General features: G+C 34.5%; 1 protein-coding gene across 2 annotated transcripts in view; it reads left to right on the top strand.

Annotated features, from left to right (window-relative positions):
* LOC124354522 (transmembrane protein 214-B) overlaps positions 1 to 10150 on the top strand; it is a 53749-nt gene extending 43599 nt beyond the window's left edge. The window contains exons 10-14 of one of the 2 annotated variants that reach the window (XM_046805051.1): positions 466 to 589; positions 2699 to 2795; positions 4631 to 4790; positions 5759 to 5911; positions 9873 to 10150. In XM_046805051.1, coding sequence (XP_046661007.1) covers positions 466 to 589; positions 2699 to 2795; positions 4631 to 4790; positions 5759 to 5911; positions 9873 to 9968 — 630 coding nt within the window. In that variant the 3' untranslated portion in view covers positions 9969 to 10150. The remainder of the gene's footprint in view (positions 1 to 465; positions 590 to 2698; positions 2796 to 4630; positions 4791 to 5758; positions 5912 to 9872) is intronic. The other variant, XM_046805050.1, reaches the window with a different exon arrangement.
* The last annotated feature ends 4907 nt before the right edge of the window (positions 10151 to 15057 follow it).

The following is a 15057-nucleotide window of genomic DNA, read 5'->3' as shown; positions in this document are numbered from 1 at the left end:
GCAATTTGTGCATTCAAATAAGCAGGTACCTGCCGTAGTAGAGTAATAAAAACTTTGTAAATTAAATCAGTCCTAAAATTAAAACATTTTAAATAGTGGTTTACAAAATTGTACACCAAAATAATGACTAAGGTCACCATAACACGTCACCTGCAGTGAATGTGTTAATTGTGATTTGTACATGTAATGATATTATTGTAGAAATTACCCATAACTATATATATATATATATATATATATATATATATATATATATATATATATATACATAATATTAATAATCTTCTCAAGATAAAGGAATCAGGATTACGAGCGAAACAACATTTCTTTGATGCTGAGTGCATATATGATGATACTAGTCTAGAAGTGGCCCTTCATAGCATATATCTAGCAACTGTCATCTACAAATTAAGAAGTTATAAAATAATATTTTTGCAATAATTCATAATTTTATGTTGTTGACAGGCTCTGCTATCCAAGATGGATGGTGGAAAGAAATCATTCCCCTGGAAAACGCTTGGATTTTTGTTCCTTTTGGCTGTCGCGGGTGTCATAGCTTTTGATATCAATACTCACAACGGCTTCCATAGTAAGTGTATAGTCCACTGTTATTGCCTCTGAGTAAAAATAAAAACGGCCATTATGTAAATCTCAACACAAATAAATGAATTATCTTGCTGTAAACATCAGGTGGTTTCCAAATTTTATAAAGGTGAACCTCTCGGCGGTGGTGTATTCTGCGCTTTATGTAAAGGTTTAGAATGGAATATATTTTTATTTCAATATAAATACAACAGCACAATCGGATAATATTAAAAACCATAAACTAGAGATGTGTCAAAGCTGAATCTTGTATCTTCAAAAAGCATTTTTATTCGAGAATAAAATCTGCTTAGATCCATTGTATAAACTATTGGACAGAAGTTGTATTATGTTCTATCAGTTCCAGTCTGGCAACATAGTGGCAGGTGATATCTCCCTTGTTATACCAAACAAGTAACAATGAATTCAATCATTTGACCAGAAAATGGTCTTACATATTGCATTGTCTGTCAGTTGTGACGGTTGATTGATACTGGTGAGTGTCATGATGGGAAACATAAGTGCTCGAGAGGGTTCTTTGTTATAAGTGTTATAATCACCAGGATAGTAACAGTAGACAGGAAAATTGGATGAAATTAACAAAGCAAGAGAATATTTTGATTTTGTAAATTATTATATTTCTCCTGAAAATTATATTTTCTACGTTTATGTTTGTGTATCAAAATATTTCTCTTCAAACGACATGTGATCGGCAGGGCACAAATTACTGATTGCTAAAACGTGTTTTGTCATACTTTGTGCATAAAAAAACTGTACATAAATAATCAAATTAACAAATTCTTGTAGTTTTGTTTATAATATTTAGCTTGAAGTTCATATTTTCTATTCTATATGATTGTGCATTGCTACGCATCTGCTGATCTATGTGTGGGTACTAGCTGCTCTCAATGTAAACAAACAGACATTTGCAAATCCTTTTTATCTTGTAATTTGTGTTGCTTATATTGTGTAGTTATATACACTAATGTAGTTATTGTATAAATATGTCTCCTACAAAAATATGTTTTTATCTTAATAACATTTTTAGTTTAAAACATGTTTTATATGTAACAGATATATCTTTGTATGTTTTGCAGATACCTGTCAGTGATTACTCTTATTTATATTATTAAAAGAACTGATTTGCTCTTTTTGAATTTTGATTGTATCCAAAAGAGAGTTAAGTAATCTAGAAGTTAAGTATTAGCATCTAGTAACTAGTCAGTAATAAAATGAAAATGTTTTAAGGCTACTGTAGTTTATTAGATGTAATTTGTAATAAATAAATATTATTTAAAAACATATGTTAGCGAAACGGTCAAATACAAAATAATTTAATCAAGAGTAAGGGCTCTGTGGTGTAGTAGTAGCATACTTGCCAGTGAGAGATCCAGGTTTTAGTTCGGGTGGTGCTAGTACTTTTTGTAATTCAATCTTTATACATTTATATATCTCAGTTTTATAAGTATGATGGTTTTGGGTTTGAGGGCCATCATTGAATAAATTGGAAAAATGTCCTGAAAATTCTGTTCGTATTCTATGGAATCTACCTAAAAGGTATATGGAATGATTGATACTAATCTTGTGTAGTAACACATTGTTCACTTCCGGCAACAAGCTGAAGAGACCTCTCATTGTATGTAGTCCTGTAAAGAATGTTGTGCTTGTTTTGTCGTTAATTCAAGCTACTATTGAAATAAAATATATTTACCTACAAGACACACAGACTGTTATTCAACAGAACATAAGGTAGCCAATTTGCCAGTAACTCTGTCTACAGAACAGAGCTGCTGCTCATGGAGTGACAGATATTCAGGATGAATATCTCCTGAAGATTCAGAATAGCAGAATTACCTCCTGTTGAGATTCCATGTTACATCCACAATAATTTTTATTTCAGTCTTGTTACCCTAGAAGAAGGGAGGCTAGTTCTTTTTGAGTCTTTACCAATCAAAGGGTTGATCCATTTTGGAATAGAACAGAACCGAATACTAAATTAAGACAAAAATATAGCATAATTAATTGTATTAAATATTTTTTAGTTAAGTAAATATCTTTTTTCATGATATTCTTTGTTTATAAATGTTATAGATAATGTTTTAATTATTTTGTTCAGGCTCCAAAACTGGAATTTTCCTGAAAGACGTTGGATGCCTCAAGTACGCAGATCAAGCTCTTGCAAGGATACAAGATGTTTCTAAACAAGCATACAGGTAACTCACCTCACGTAATGTTCATTCTTTCCTTTTCAAAGGTTGATAGTACTGTCTGGTTCTTTTACTGTTGGATGACTTCAGTATACTTGACCATTATAGACACTCAAGTATGCAGATCAAATTCTTGCAAGGGTACAATATGTTTCTAATCAAGTGTACTGGTAACTCACCTCACGTAATGTTCATTCTTTCCTTTTCAAAGGTTGATAGTACTGTCTGGTTCTTTTACTGTTGGATGACTTCAGTATACTTGACCATTATAGACACTCAAGTATGCAGATCAAATTCTTGCAAGGGTACAATATGTTTCTAATCAAGTGTACTGGTAACTCATCTCATGTAATTTGTCTTTCCTTTTCCAACATAAAGTAGGTACATCCTTTCTTTTAATTTAATCTGCACATGATGATGATGAAGGTGTTGATGTGAAAATAAGAACTGAGTAATCATAATGATTGTAATGAATGAATTGTGATTTCTCTAAATGGCTGTAATCCACAAACATGGTATGAGAATTATTCTAATTAAGTAACACACTATTTTTTAATTTGGCACTAAATTTTAACTACAATAAAAATGTAGAAGGTTAAATCTCTGTTATGTAAACGAGTTTAAAAGAATGCAATTTACTTAGAACACAGTATTTAATGATCTACTGATACCTATATTTATGATACACATCATAGATCGGACCACTTTGGCTACATGAGAGTGTGGCATAATGTGTTTTTCAAAGTGTGCTCCAACACATGTCGAAGAACTAATTACACATGACTGCGTACATATGCAACGCACTTTTAAATCGAGACACATCACAGCATGCATCAAGAAGGTTCCTCATGGATTGCGCAGTTGCAGCATGCTTTGAGTTAATATGTTTTATATTAAGCCATACATGTGTTCAGTCAAGCGTGTGTTTTAGGCCAGTTCACTTCTATTGTAATTGTGGAGGAAAATATGTTTGATACGAGTTCTTCAATGAAGAAGTTAAAAGTCCTCGTGCCTTATGGGCCATGGAGATTGTAGACAACAAGAATAGAGTGTTAAAAAGATTAGCCTGGCAACTATTGGTTGATATTTTTCTGCAGAGGATCAGTGCCATAAATTCTTACATTAGGATAAAGAGTTATCATAGAATCATGAGTCAATCTGTCATATAAAATTGGATGTACCCAGTACATTCTTTGCCTTATCTCTTCATACTTATAACTATGGAATAAAACCCAAACTTCAACTTCCATAGCTATACTTGAGATAAACATGTGAACACAGGTTTTTCACATGTGCGTTGCAATGCTTTCATGTGTACACATCTTTACATAAACAAGTATTGTACTATTTGTATTTGCTATTATTATGACGTAAATTACTAAACCACCTCATTGTTTTATTTTGTTTTTTGTAGAACATTATATGTTATGTTTAGAAGGAATGCAGTAGAAAGAAAATATCTATAATAGATAACTTTATAATTAAATTTTTTTTCTATTTTATGTTTTTTTAAATTAGATGCAGCCCTAATCAATTCTGTGGTATTTGTTTTGTCTAACTTTAGTTTGCTCAGATTAACAATGATTTTAACTACAAATATGAATGGCTGAACTTCCTGTTTACCGTTACTAATCAGATTCAGCTGACCATAATGCTCAACTTACTCAGTCTGACTTGGGCATTTCCATATACTTTCTTGACTCATTGCCAGTTTCAACCAAGTATCACAATAAGCAAATGTTAATATGCAAGACAGTGGAGACACGATTATATAAGATAAGATTGAGTTTATTAGCCTTAATTGTAAGATTTTTAAAATGACTTTTTCTCTCTTCCCTCAGATGGAGTGAACATAATGTCCCAATCTACATAACCAAGTGTAGGGAAGTGCTTGGACCGTACTTCGCCACATTACTTGACCTTCTGGCTGTCCTTGCACAGCAAGTAGTGACTGGAGTGAGGATGGTCTGGGAGTATTGCCAACCTATCTTACAGAAGTGGGTGAGTGATCCACAAACTACCACTCAGTATTTTTAATGTATTTAGTAGTTATAACTTTTAACTCATATATATTTTAAAAATACACAAACGGTACTTACCAAAAAAGTTTTGAATATTTTTCAAGCTGCATATAAAAATTGCAAACAAAAAGATTTCCTTAAACTAATACTATTATGTACAGCAACTAAAATAGTACACACACACCAGAATATATTTATTATCCACAAAACTGTAAAGATAAAACTACTCTTTTTGTAAACCTACGTTATCACTTTTTCTCGTAGGCGTACTAAGTCATGAGATTCAAACATAGCTTATAAAATACACAGGCTATCATTGAGTAACGTGTTCTTTTGAAATGTTTCATGTTGATTTACATTAAATTTAAACTGAACATTAGTTAATCTTACAAATTGCTATAAATATTTTTTATCATAATTTGTCTTCATCCTGATTGTTTTCAAAGGAAGACAACAGAAATTGTTAGATCTTTGATTACAGAAGATGCAACACACAACTACTACACTGGACTACTGGAGGTGTTGTCTGTATTGTCATTATTTTAGTGGAAACACGGGCTAGCTTTCAGAGGAAGACCACAGAAATTGTTAGATATTTGTTTACAGATGACGCAGTACAGATCAGGACTACTGGAGGGTGTTGTCTGTTTTGTCATTATTTCAAGTGGAAACATGGGACTAGCTTTCAAAGGAAGACCAACAGAAATTGTTAGATCTTTGTTTACAGATGACACAGTACAGATCCTGGACTACTGGAGGTGTTGTCTGTTTTCTCATTATTTCAGTGGAAACATGGGCTAGCTTTCAAAGGAAGACAACAGAAATTGTTAGATCTTTGTTTACAGATGACGCAGTACAGATCAGGACTACTGGAGGTGTTGTCTGTTTTGTCATTATTTTAGTGGAAACAGGGGCTAGCTTTCAGAGGAAGACCACAGAAATTGTTAGATATTGTTTACAGATGACGCAGTACGGGCCTGGACTACTGGAGGTGTTGTCTGTTTGGTCGTCATCACTGTGGCAGTACGGACTTGCTGTGGGAACTTTGGTGTTAAAATATCTCTCTTTTGCTGCAGAGTGGCTGCGAGACAATGTCTTTGTGTGAGTACAGTCAATGAAAACAATTTGCCAAGGTGATATAACACACAACACTTACAAAAACAATCTTAAAAACAAAAGAGACATCAAATGGAAAGATATACTCACTCTTTGGCTTTGCGAAAATTAAACTGTGTATGTAATTATTAGTAATGGTTTCATCGTAAGTTAGTAGTTTTGTCAAATAAAATTTGTCTCTTCGAACATATGTGATCATCTTCCTGCCCATTGAATAATTCAGAATATTGATATGAATATGAAAGTTAGATATTAATCTTCACATTTAAGCAGTTTCTTTCAGGTTACTTAAAACTGTAGTATTACAATAAGAAATAGCTGGTATAATGTGGAGCTGGAATCTCTCTTATCTCACCATCTTCACATAGCTGGTATAGAAATAAATCCTATTTTTATAACCTTTTGTGCTGAGAGAATGAGGTATGAAAGTATTGTAAGCACTGCACCGTGCTACATAGTCTTCTCTGATCAGTGCACCTCAAGCAGTCCTGTTCTGTGGCACACACATACACTACTTGTCTCTGAGAGATGAGGTATGAAAGTATTGTAAGCACTGCACCGTGCTACATAGTCTTCTCTGATCAGTGCACCTCATAGTAGGCCTGTTCTGTGGCACACACATACACTACTTGTGCTGAGAGAATGAGGTATGAAAGTATTGTAAGCACTGCACCGTGCTACATAGTCTTCTCTGATCAGTGCACCTCATAGTAAGCCTGTTCTGTGGCACACACATACACTACTTGTGCTGAGAGAATGAGGTATGAAAGTATTGTAAGCACTGCACCGTGCTACATAGTCTTCTCTGATCAGTGCACCTCATAGTAAGCCTGTTCTGTGGCACACACATACACTACTTGTGCTGAGAGAATGAGGTATGAAAGTATTGTAAGCACTGCACCGTGCTACATAGTCTTCTCTGATCAGTGCACCTCATAGTAAGCTTGTTCTGTGGCACACACATACACTACTTGTGCTGAGAGAATGAGGTATGAAAGTATTGTAAGCACTGCACCGTGCTACATAGTCTTCTCTGATCAGTGCACCTCATAGTAAGCTTGTTCTGTGGCACACACATACACTACTTGTGCTGAGAGAATGAGGTATGAAAGTATTGTAAGCACTGCACCGTGCTACATAGTCTTCTCTGAATCAGTGCACCTCATAGTAAGCCTGTTCTGTGGCACACACATACACTACTTGTGCTGAGAGAATGAGGTATGAAAGTATTGTAAGCACTGCACCGTGCTACATAGTCTTCTCTGATCAGTGCACCTCATAGTAAGCCTGTTCTGTGGCACACACATACACTACTTGTGCTGAGAGAATGAGGTATGAAAGTATTGTAAGCACTGCACCGTGCTACATAGTCTTCTCTGATCAGTGCACCTCATAGTAGGCTTGTTCTGTGGCACACACATACACTACTTGTGCTGAGAGAATGAGGTATGAAAGTATTGTAAGCACTGCACCGTGCTACATAGTCTTCTCTGATCAGTGCACCTCATAGTAGGCCTGTTCTGTGGCACACACATACACTACTTGTGCTGAGAGAATGAGGTATGAAAGTATTGTAAGCACTGCACCGTGCTACATAGTCTTCTCTGATCAGTGCACCTCATAGTAGGCCTGTTCTGTGGCACACACATACATTACTTGTGCTGAGAGAATGAGGTATGAAAGTATTGCAGGCACTGCATTACGCTACATACAAAAAGATAAAAATAGATATTAAAAGCATTGCTTTAACTAAAGTAATTATATTGATTAACAATTTTACGAAATAGTTTAATCAGAATATTTTGATATAGGCCAATACATATTAGTAATGAGTTTTAGATTTTAATTTGGAAGCTATGTATATATTTCTCTCAATACCAAAAATGTTTTTAATAAGAAGTTGTGTGAGGAGTTTTATTTTTACTACTGTAAACTTGTGTTTAACTACTTTAAATTCTGCTTTTAATAAAGTAGAAAATTCATTGTATTTAATGTAAATATTACAAAAAATATGAAATAAAATTAATTTGTTCCAAAATAGAATGTATGTATAAACTATATATAAAATCAAGAGTTAATTTCTTATACCAGTATGTGTGGCTAACTGAATAATAACAAGTAAATACTAGACACTGGAAATTATAGTGCAACTAAGTCTTTATGTAATGTCACAGTCTGTGGAGTATGAAAGCTTACACGACAAATATACACTGTAAAATATGTAAATGAAACAATATTATATAGAATAAAATCATTAAATTCTCATCAAACTTTTATTACATTCAGGACAATGATATTACATGCCTAGTTACAAATATTTTGTACTCAATTAGCCATATTATTACTAAATATAACGATTTTTATAAATAAAACTGATTTTATTATATGAGATGTAACATTGGATTTAAGACATATTCCATTATAAATACACCAGATAAACAACATACAATATCTGCCTGTTATAAACGATGATTTTTATAAATAAAACTGATTTTATTATATGAGATGTAACATTGGATTTAAGACATATTCCATTATAAATACACCAGATAAACAACATACAATATCTGCCTGTTATAAACGATGATTTTTATAAATAAAACTGATTTTATTATATGAGATGTAACATTGGATTTAAGACATATTCCATTATAAATACACCAGATAAACAACATACAATATCTGCCTGTTATAAACGAGCTTTACAACCGAATATAATATGTAACAGGTCTTTTCAAATGTTAATGCAAATATGTATTCATCAGTGATACAGCAGACTAATCAGTTCATTGTGTAGCTTTAGGAGCACATTACGGTAATTCATTTAGGAGAGAGTCAAAGTATAGTAGCCTTATAGTTTAGCCTTATAAGGCTAAATTTTGAGCCTTTTTTTAATTAAGTTATGCTACTTTTTGTAACATATAACAAAGAGAAATGTCCAAAATCCTACTATCCTTTCAAATTATCCATTGTCAATAACAAACTGTAAACGAAGAAAAATATAACATGATGCCACTGTGGCAGCAACTACCAATGTAGCAACTAACACCTAGCTTTGTGATAAAACTTATGATAATCTATCAATTAATAATATACATTAGAGAGTGGTCTTTTTCTATGATTATATTACTCCTGAAGCATTCAAATACATCAACTAATTAGTTATTATGAAAACTTGGTAAAACAGAAGATTTCACTTCATTTAATGCATGTTTGTATAAAAGAGATAGGATTGCTGAGAAAAGGTGTACAGGATGTTATTTCTCATGAAATTATCACTAATAATTTGTAAATTATTACCTTTTAAACATTTTAAAGCAACATTTTATAAAAACTGAAGAGAAAAGAAACATTTTTAAGACGTAAAAGATTCCTTGAAAAAGACAACATGTTTAATACCTTATTTTATGAACAGATGATAAATAACAAAATAGATGTACGTATGTACTACTCTCCTGCAATCCATGTATTTACTGAAACACATTTTCTAACACCAATAAATACTGTAAAACTAATTATAATATCAGTTGTGTCCACTGAATGGAGGGCACAAACTTTTACCTCCGTAACAAACTTAGTCTTGAACAGAGATAATATATTTACTAAAGTTGTGTCTACTACAATTTGTGGATTATCAATAACTTCGTCCTTGTTTATCTCAACCTTTTCAACAATTTTACCAATTGAACTTATTTAACTTTTGAAATTAACGAAGTCACCATTATAATTTTGAATTTTTCCTTCAAATACTCGTACTTGTACTTTGCTATATGTATATAATTTTGTATACTTTTTCATAAGAAATAAAAACAATATTTAAAATTTCTGATAATTTTTTACGGATGCATATTTTGTACTTCCAATAACCTATATAACTTAAAATTTGCATATATTTTATTATTTAAATATAAAAAATAAAATTCACAACATTCCTCTGTGTTTCCAGTGGTCAGCTCTCTCCAGAGAACCTCCAGAGGGTGACGCTGGAGGCTATCAACACAACGCAGGCCTTGGCAGCGCAAACTATCTCCTGGATAAATGACAAGGTCGTAACCTCCACTTCTGAGAGCGTGTGAGGTCGGAGCCGCTTGATGAGCAGAAACTATACATCTCACATTACACCCGGACTTGTGGTGTCATTTTTATATTTATACCTATTGTACACCAATATTTGGGAGCTGTAAATATTTTGTAAATCAGTAAAATGAGATTTCTTACACACTATATTGTACTACTTTTTTTAACAATTTCCTGTACAAAGCAAATGTTGACAGACCATAACATGGCATATAAGTAATGTCAAGTGGAACAGCTAGCATGAAGTAGACATTTAGAAAATTATATTAGGGTTTTTCATTTTGGGCGGGTAGATGTTGGCAGCCTGTTGTGGTCATGTTGTTTCGGTGTCAGCTGTTTCATTAGTGTATTGTTGTTCAGTAATTTCTGTTATTTCATTACAATTTATTTCATCATGACAAGTTACATGATTGAGCAGCACATTCAGATGATTAAACTTTATTATCAAAATGAGTGTTCACCAGTTAAAACGTTACGTGCGTTGCGACCATATTACGGCAGACGCGGAGGCCCTTCAATTTCAACTCTTCAACGTTTGGTAGCTAAGTTCGAGAAGACCGGTTCTGTAAACAACCAGCCTACACCCAGATGTCAAAGGAACAGCAGATCTATCGAGAACGTCGCCACTGTCCGTGAAAGTGTGCAGAAGAACCTGAGGCAGTCAATTCCTCGCCCACTTGCTTATGGAGGATTTGGAAGAGGACCCTAATCTCGGCCGAAAAATTGTCTTCAGTGACGAAGCACATTTCTGGATGAATGGCTATGTTAACAAGCATAATTGCCGTATATGGGACAATGCAAACCTACATGAGGTTCACCACAAAAAGTTACTATTTGGTACGGATTTTGGGCTGGCGGTTTGATTGGTCCGTATTTTTTTGAAAACAACGTTGATGATGTCATCACTGTCAATGGCGAACGCTACAGAACTATGATAACAGATTTCTTTTGGACCAAATTAAACGATATGGATGTAAACTACATGTGGTTTCTGCAGGACGGCTCTATGTGCCACACAGTGAACGAAACCATGAACGTATTTTGTATCAACGATTTGAGGGTATGGTTATCTCTTGCAGAGGTGACGTGAATTGGCCACCAAGATCGTACGATTTCACGCCCCTAGACTTTTTATGGGGTTTTCTGAAGTCACAGGTCTATGCCAATAGGCCTCAATCAACTGATGAACTTAAGATCAACATAACCCAGGCCATCGCTCAAATTCAACCGGATTTATGCGGCAGAATAATTTAAAATTGGACCACTCGAATCCGTGCTATTGTGAGAAACCTCGGTGGACATTTGAACGATGTTATATTCCACACATAATGGCATACATGGGCCTTTCAAATGACAAATAAATTTCGTTAATATATCATACATAGCGTGTTTTATTTCGTCTCAACATCTACCCGTCCAAAATGAAAAACGCTATAGTATTTTACATAATAATTATTCTTGTTCTATAAAATGATTTGACAGAACATTTGATGTGTATAACACTGGTTAACAATTGACTCTTTTTTATTCTTTTTTGGAGAAATATTTAAAATATCTTATTTGTATGTGAACCCCTGGACTGCTATTACTTACTAGTGTGAAGTTGACACTACTTTACTGCGAGGATGTTCACAGAACAGGATAGTAAAATAATATTGTTTAATCAGTCCGCAGGTGGCCACCAATGGAATAGTGTATAGAACAAACATCTTATGAATACTCAAAACATCAACTACTGTTCATTGATTCTTTAAATTACTACTTTAATTTGTTTTATTTTAATTATCATACTAAGCATCAAATTGAAATGTGGAGTACCAGTCATTGTACAGAATTGTCTGGATACTTCAGTTTATCCCAGTCATTAATGACAGCTACTAAATTTCAAAATTCGTGTTTTTGTAAAATGAGTAAAAGGCACTCTTATGTACATAAAATTGGCTGGTAGCTAGTGAGCCACATGGTCTATAATTAGACAAACAAAAGAATAGCGAGAGTCTGTAATGCCACCAACTTTAGTGCAGCACAGTGAGATATACTCTTGAGGTATGGAGGGAATCAAACCCTAGAATAATCCCAGCTTTTTGTAAAGTGTTCTTCACAATATGTACTATGTATGTATGTTCTTGTTTTAAATGAGCAAGAATTTTGTATCCAAATTTAATACTGTTAAGCTATAGGTCAGCACAAAAGATAAAATGTTAAAAGTCCCTAATTAAATAAAAACTAATTTTAGCAGGATATGGCTATACATTGTTAAAATTATCAAACTGATGAAGATGGGCATACAGCGTGTCAGGTATTCAGCAGGCAACATAATGCGAAGTGTATAGAAGGTAATCTAAGCTTTCTTAAGAACTTCTATACCAAAAGATTGAGGTAAAGCACTATTTCATCTGAAGCATACTTATATAAAAATTCTGCATATCCTTCTCACATATATAGTTATATAGACTAAAGATACCGAACTCACCCGTCTGCTATAACCGAGAGCTTGTATTAAGAGTTCGCCGCTACAACCGACGGAACAGCAATTAGCTTGTACCACTATCAAACAAGTGCCGGAAGTAAAGCCGCTGTCGACAAGGAACGACTTCGTCGTTGATAATATACACGGCATACATTGGGAGGACGGCCTGATTTACGAACAGCTTCAGAGGTACACGGCGGCTTTGTTCGCGACCGGCCGCGAGGTGGTGGTGAAAAGCCGCTACTAGGTGGACGTTCTGGTGAACAGGCTGAACATCAGGAGATCGGACGTCACGGTCCTAGGAGACGTTTGTCCTTGACTCGAGGTGCTGAAAACCCTGCGGACGGATGTCCGCCCCACCGACGCGTAGACCAGCACCTGAGATGCGTCTCGAGAAACGTCCACGCGACGGCGTGTTTCCGTCTCGGAACCACAACGAATGACGGATGGACATAGGTTGGCATGCATAGTTTCACTATGCAGAATCGTTCCTTATCACTATATTATATTTTGTGAGTAAATTCTAATCGTAATAAAAACACTCAACCGTATTAATTGTTTTAATCAGTATTCATAAACTTAGCAGACCCCTAGTTTCGTCTGACCCACACGCTGTTTCAGGTGACAATACTGACAGACTTATTGATTATTTATATATACACGGGTGTCCAAAAAGTCCCGGGTCGGTTAAATATTTTTCAAAATATTTAAAATAGAGCTACAAAACCTTACACAAAGTTACTGGACATAAAAATCTATTTTATCACATATTCAGTGATCCGCTACTTCCTCAGGGGGGCGGCCCGCTAGGAGTCAGAAGAAAATCTTAAATGTAAGCATAGGTTGATATGCATATCAAATTAAAAGTCTATATTAGTAGAGTACAGAGCCGCAAACCCGACCTCAAACGGACAACCGAGTCAAAAATGACAGCTGTTCAAAGATGGCTAAGAGTTTGCAACTTAGGTTAATGTAACAAAATACACAGATGAGCTTTTTGATTTTAACTTTACTAACCCAAAACTGTTTACAATTTAATGAGTTATTCAAATGACCCTCAAACACCTCAAGAAACACCTCATGTCCATATTTTAATGTTAGGAAAGTTAAAATCAAAAATCTCATCAGTGTATTTTGTTACATTAACCTAAGTTGCAAACTCTAGCCATCTTTGAACGGCTGTCATTTTTGACTCGGTCATCCGTTTGAGGTCGGGTTTGCGGCTTTTTACTCTACTAATAAAGACCTTTAATTTGATATGCATATCAACCTATGCTTACATTTAAGATTTTTTTCTGACTCCTATCGGGCCGCCCCCCTGAGGAAGTAGCGGATGACTGAATATGTGATAAAATAGATTTTTATGTCCAGTAACTTTGTGTAAGGTTTTGTAGCTCTATTTTAAATATTTTGAAAAATATTCAACCGACCCGGGACTTTTTGGACACCCTGTATATTTATTGCATTTAGTACTTATTAACAAAACCACAATAAAAATTCTGTAATTATTATGTTGAACTATGCAAACCATGATCGTTGTGTTTTCTAATCTGAAATATTCACGGACCAATTCCTTGAAATTATATTTCCATATTCCTTATCGTAGGTTATCTGTACTAGCTGTAGACACGGTCGATAAACTTCTCCGGGTGATCCTGAAAATGTGTTTTAGATTTTCGTTGTTAACAACATTACATTTAGGATCAAATTTTAAAAATTATTTAATGTTTCTTTCTCTTGGAAAGTAATCTACACTAAGTTTTATGCTAGAGACATTAAAATACTTTATAGTTACTTTTCAGCTACAGATGGTATGACGGTTAGGGGTTTCTAATCAAAACATCTACTTTCAACCTTTTTGATCACTGGTCAATCATCGCTGGTAAACTTGTCGACAGAAATCCACGAGATGCAACATAACCTCATTTTCAAGCCTTGTGACCATTATACTTGGGAATCGTCTTACGACTGATCGTACCGTACTCAGTAACAATGAGAGGGAACAAGCAGAGAAATGATTGGAAAACGCGGGGAAATGTGGGGAAAACGGACTTTTTACGGTTAGTCTGGTGTTAGGGCTCGACGACGACGGTCATATATGACAAAGTGAGGTTATCTTTACCAGCAGATTTCATTCCTCGCAGTCAGTGAACAAAGTATGGAACAAACGTCACTGTTTTGACAAAATAACGGGACAGAAAATTGCTTCATAACTCGATACTTTTAATGTTACAATTAATATTAGAGCAAAACCGAGTATGTTTTATCTATTGTAATATATTAAAAACGCGACATATTAGTGTTTTTTTATATTACCAGTATTTTTACACAGGTCAGTAAAAAGTAACATTTGTACAAAAGATTTATTAAACATACAATAACAAATAAATGCGCTCTCCTTAACATTCTAACCGTTTATATTCAACATCTGATGTTGTGCTATTATTATAGCGCCAAATCAACCGCCAACGCTTCCGCGTACTTCTCGTCTACAATCAACACCGGAGGCGGTGCAACCACGTTGGCCCACTGCTCTCTGATCATGGCTAGGGGGTAAGTCCAACAAATGCAATGGTTTTCCGAG

Source organism: Homalodisca vitripennis, chromosome 2 (genome assembly GCF_021130785.1).
Source record: "Homalodisca vitripennis isolate AUS2020 chromosome 2, UT_GWSS_2.1, whole genome shotgun sequence".
In the NCBI taxonomy this organism is placed as follows: Eukaryota; Metazoa; Arthropoda; class Insecta; order Hemiptera; family Cicadellidae; genus Homalodisca; species Homalodisca vitripennis.
The sequence above is the reverse complement of the archived record's forward strand: the minus strand, read 5'-3'. Positions and strand labels throughout refer to the sequence as shown.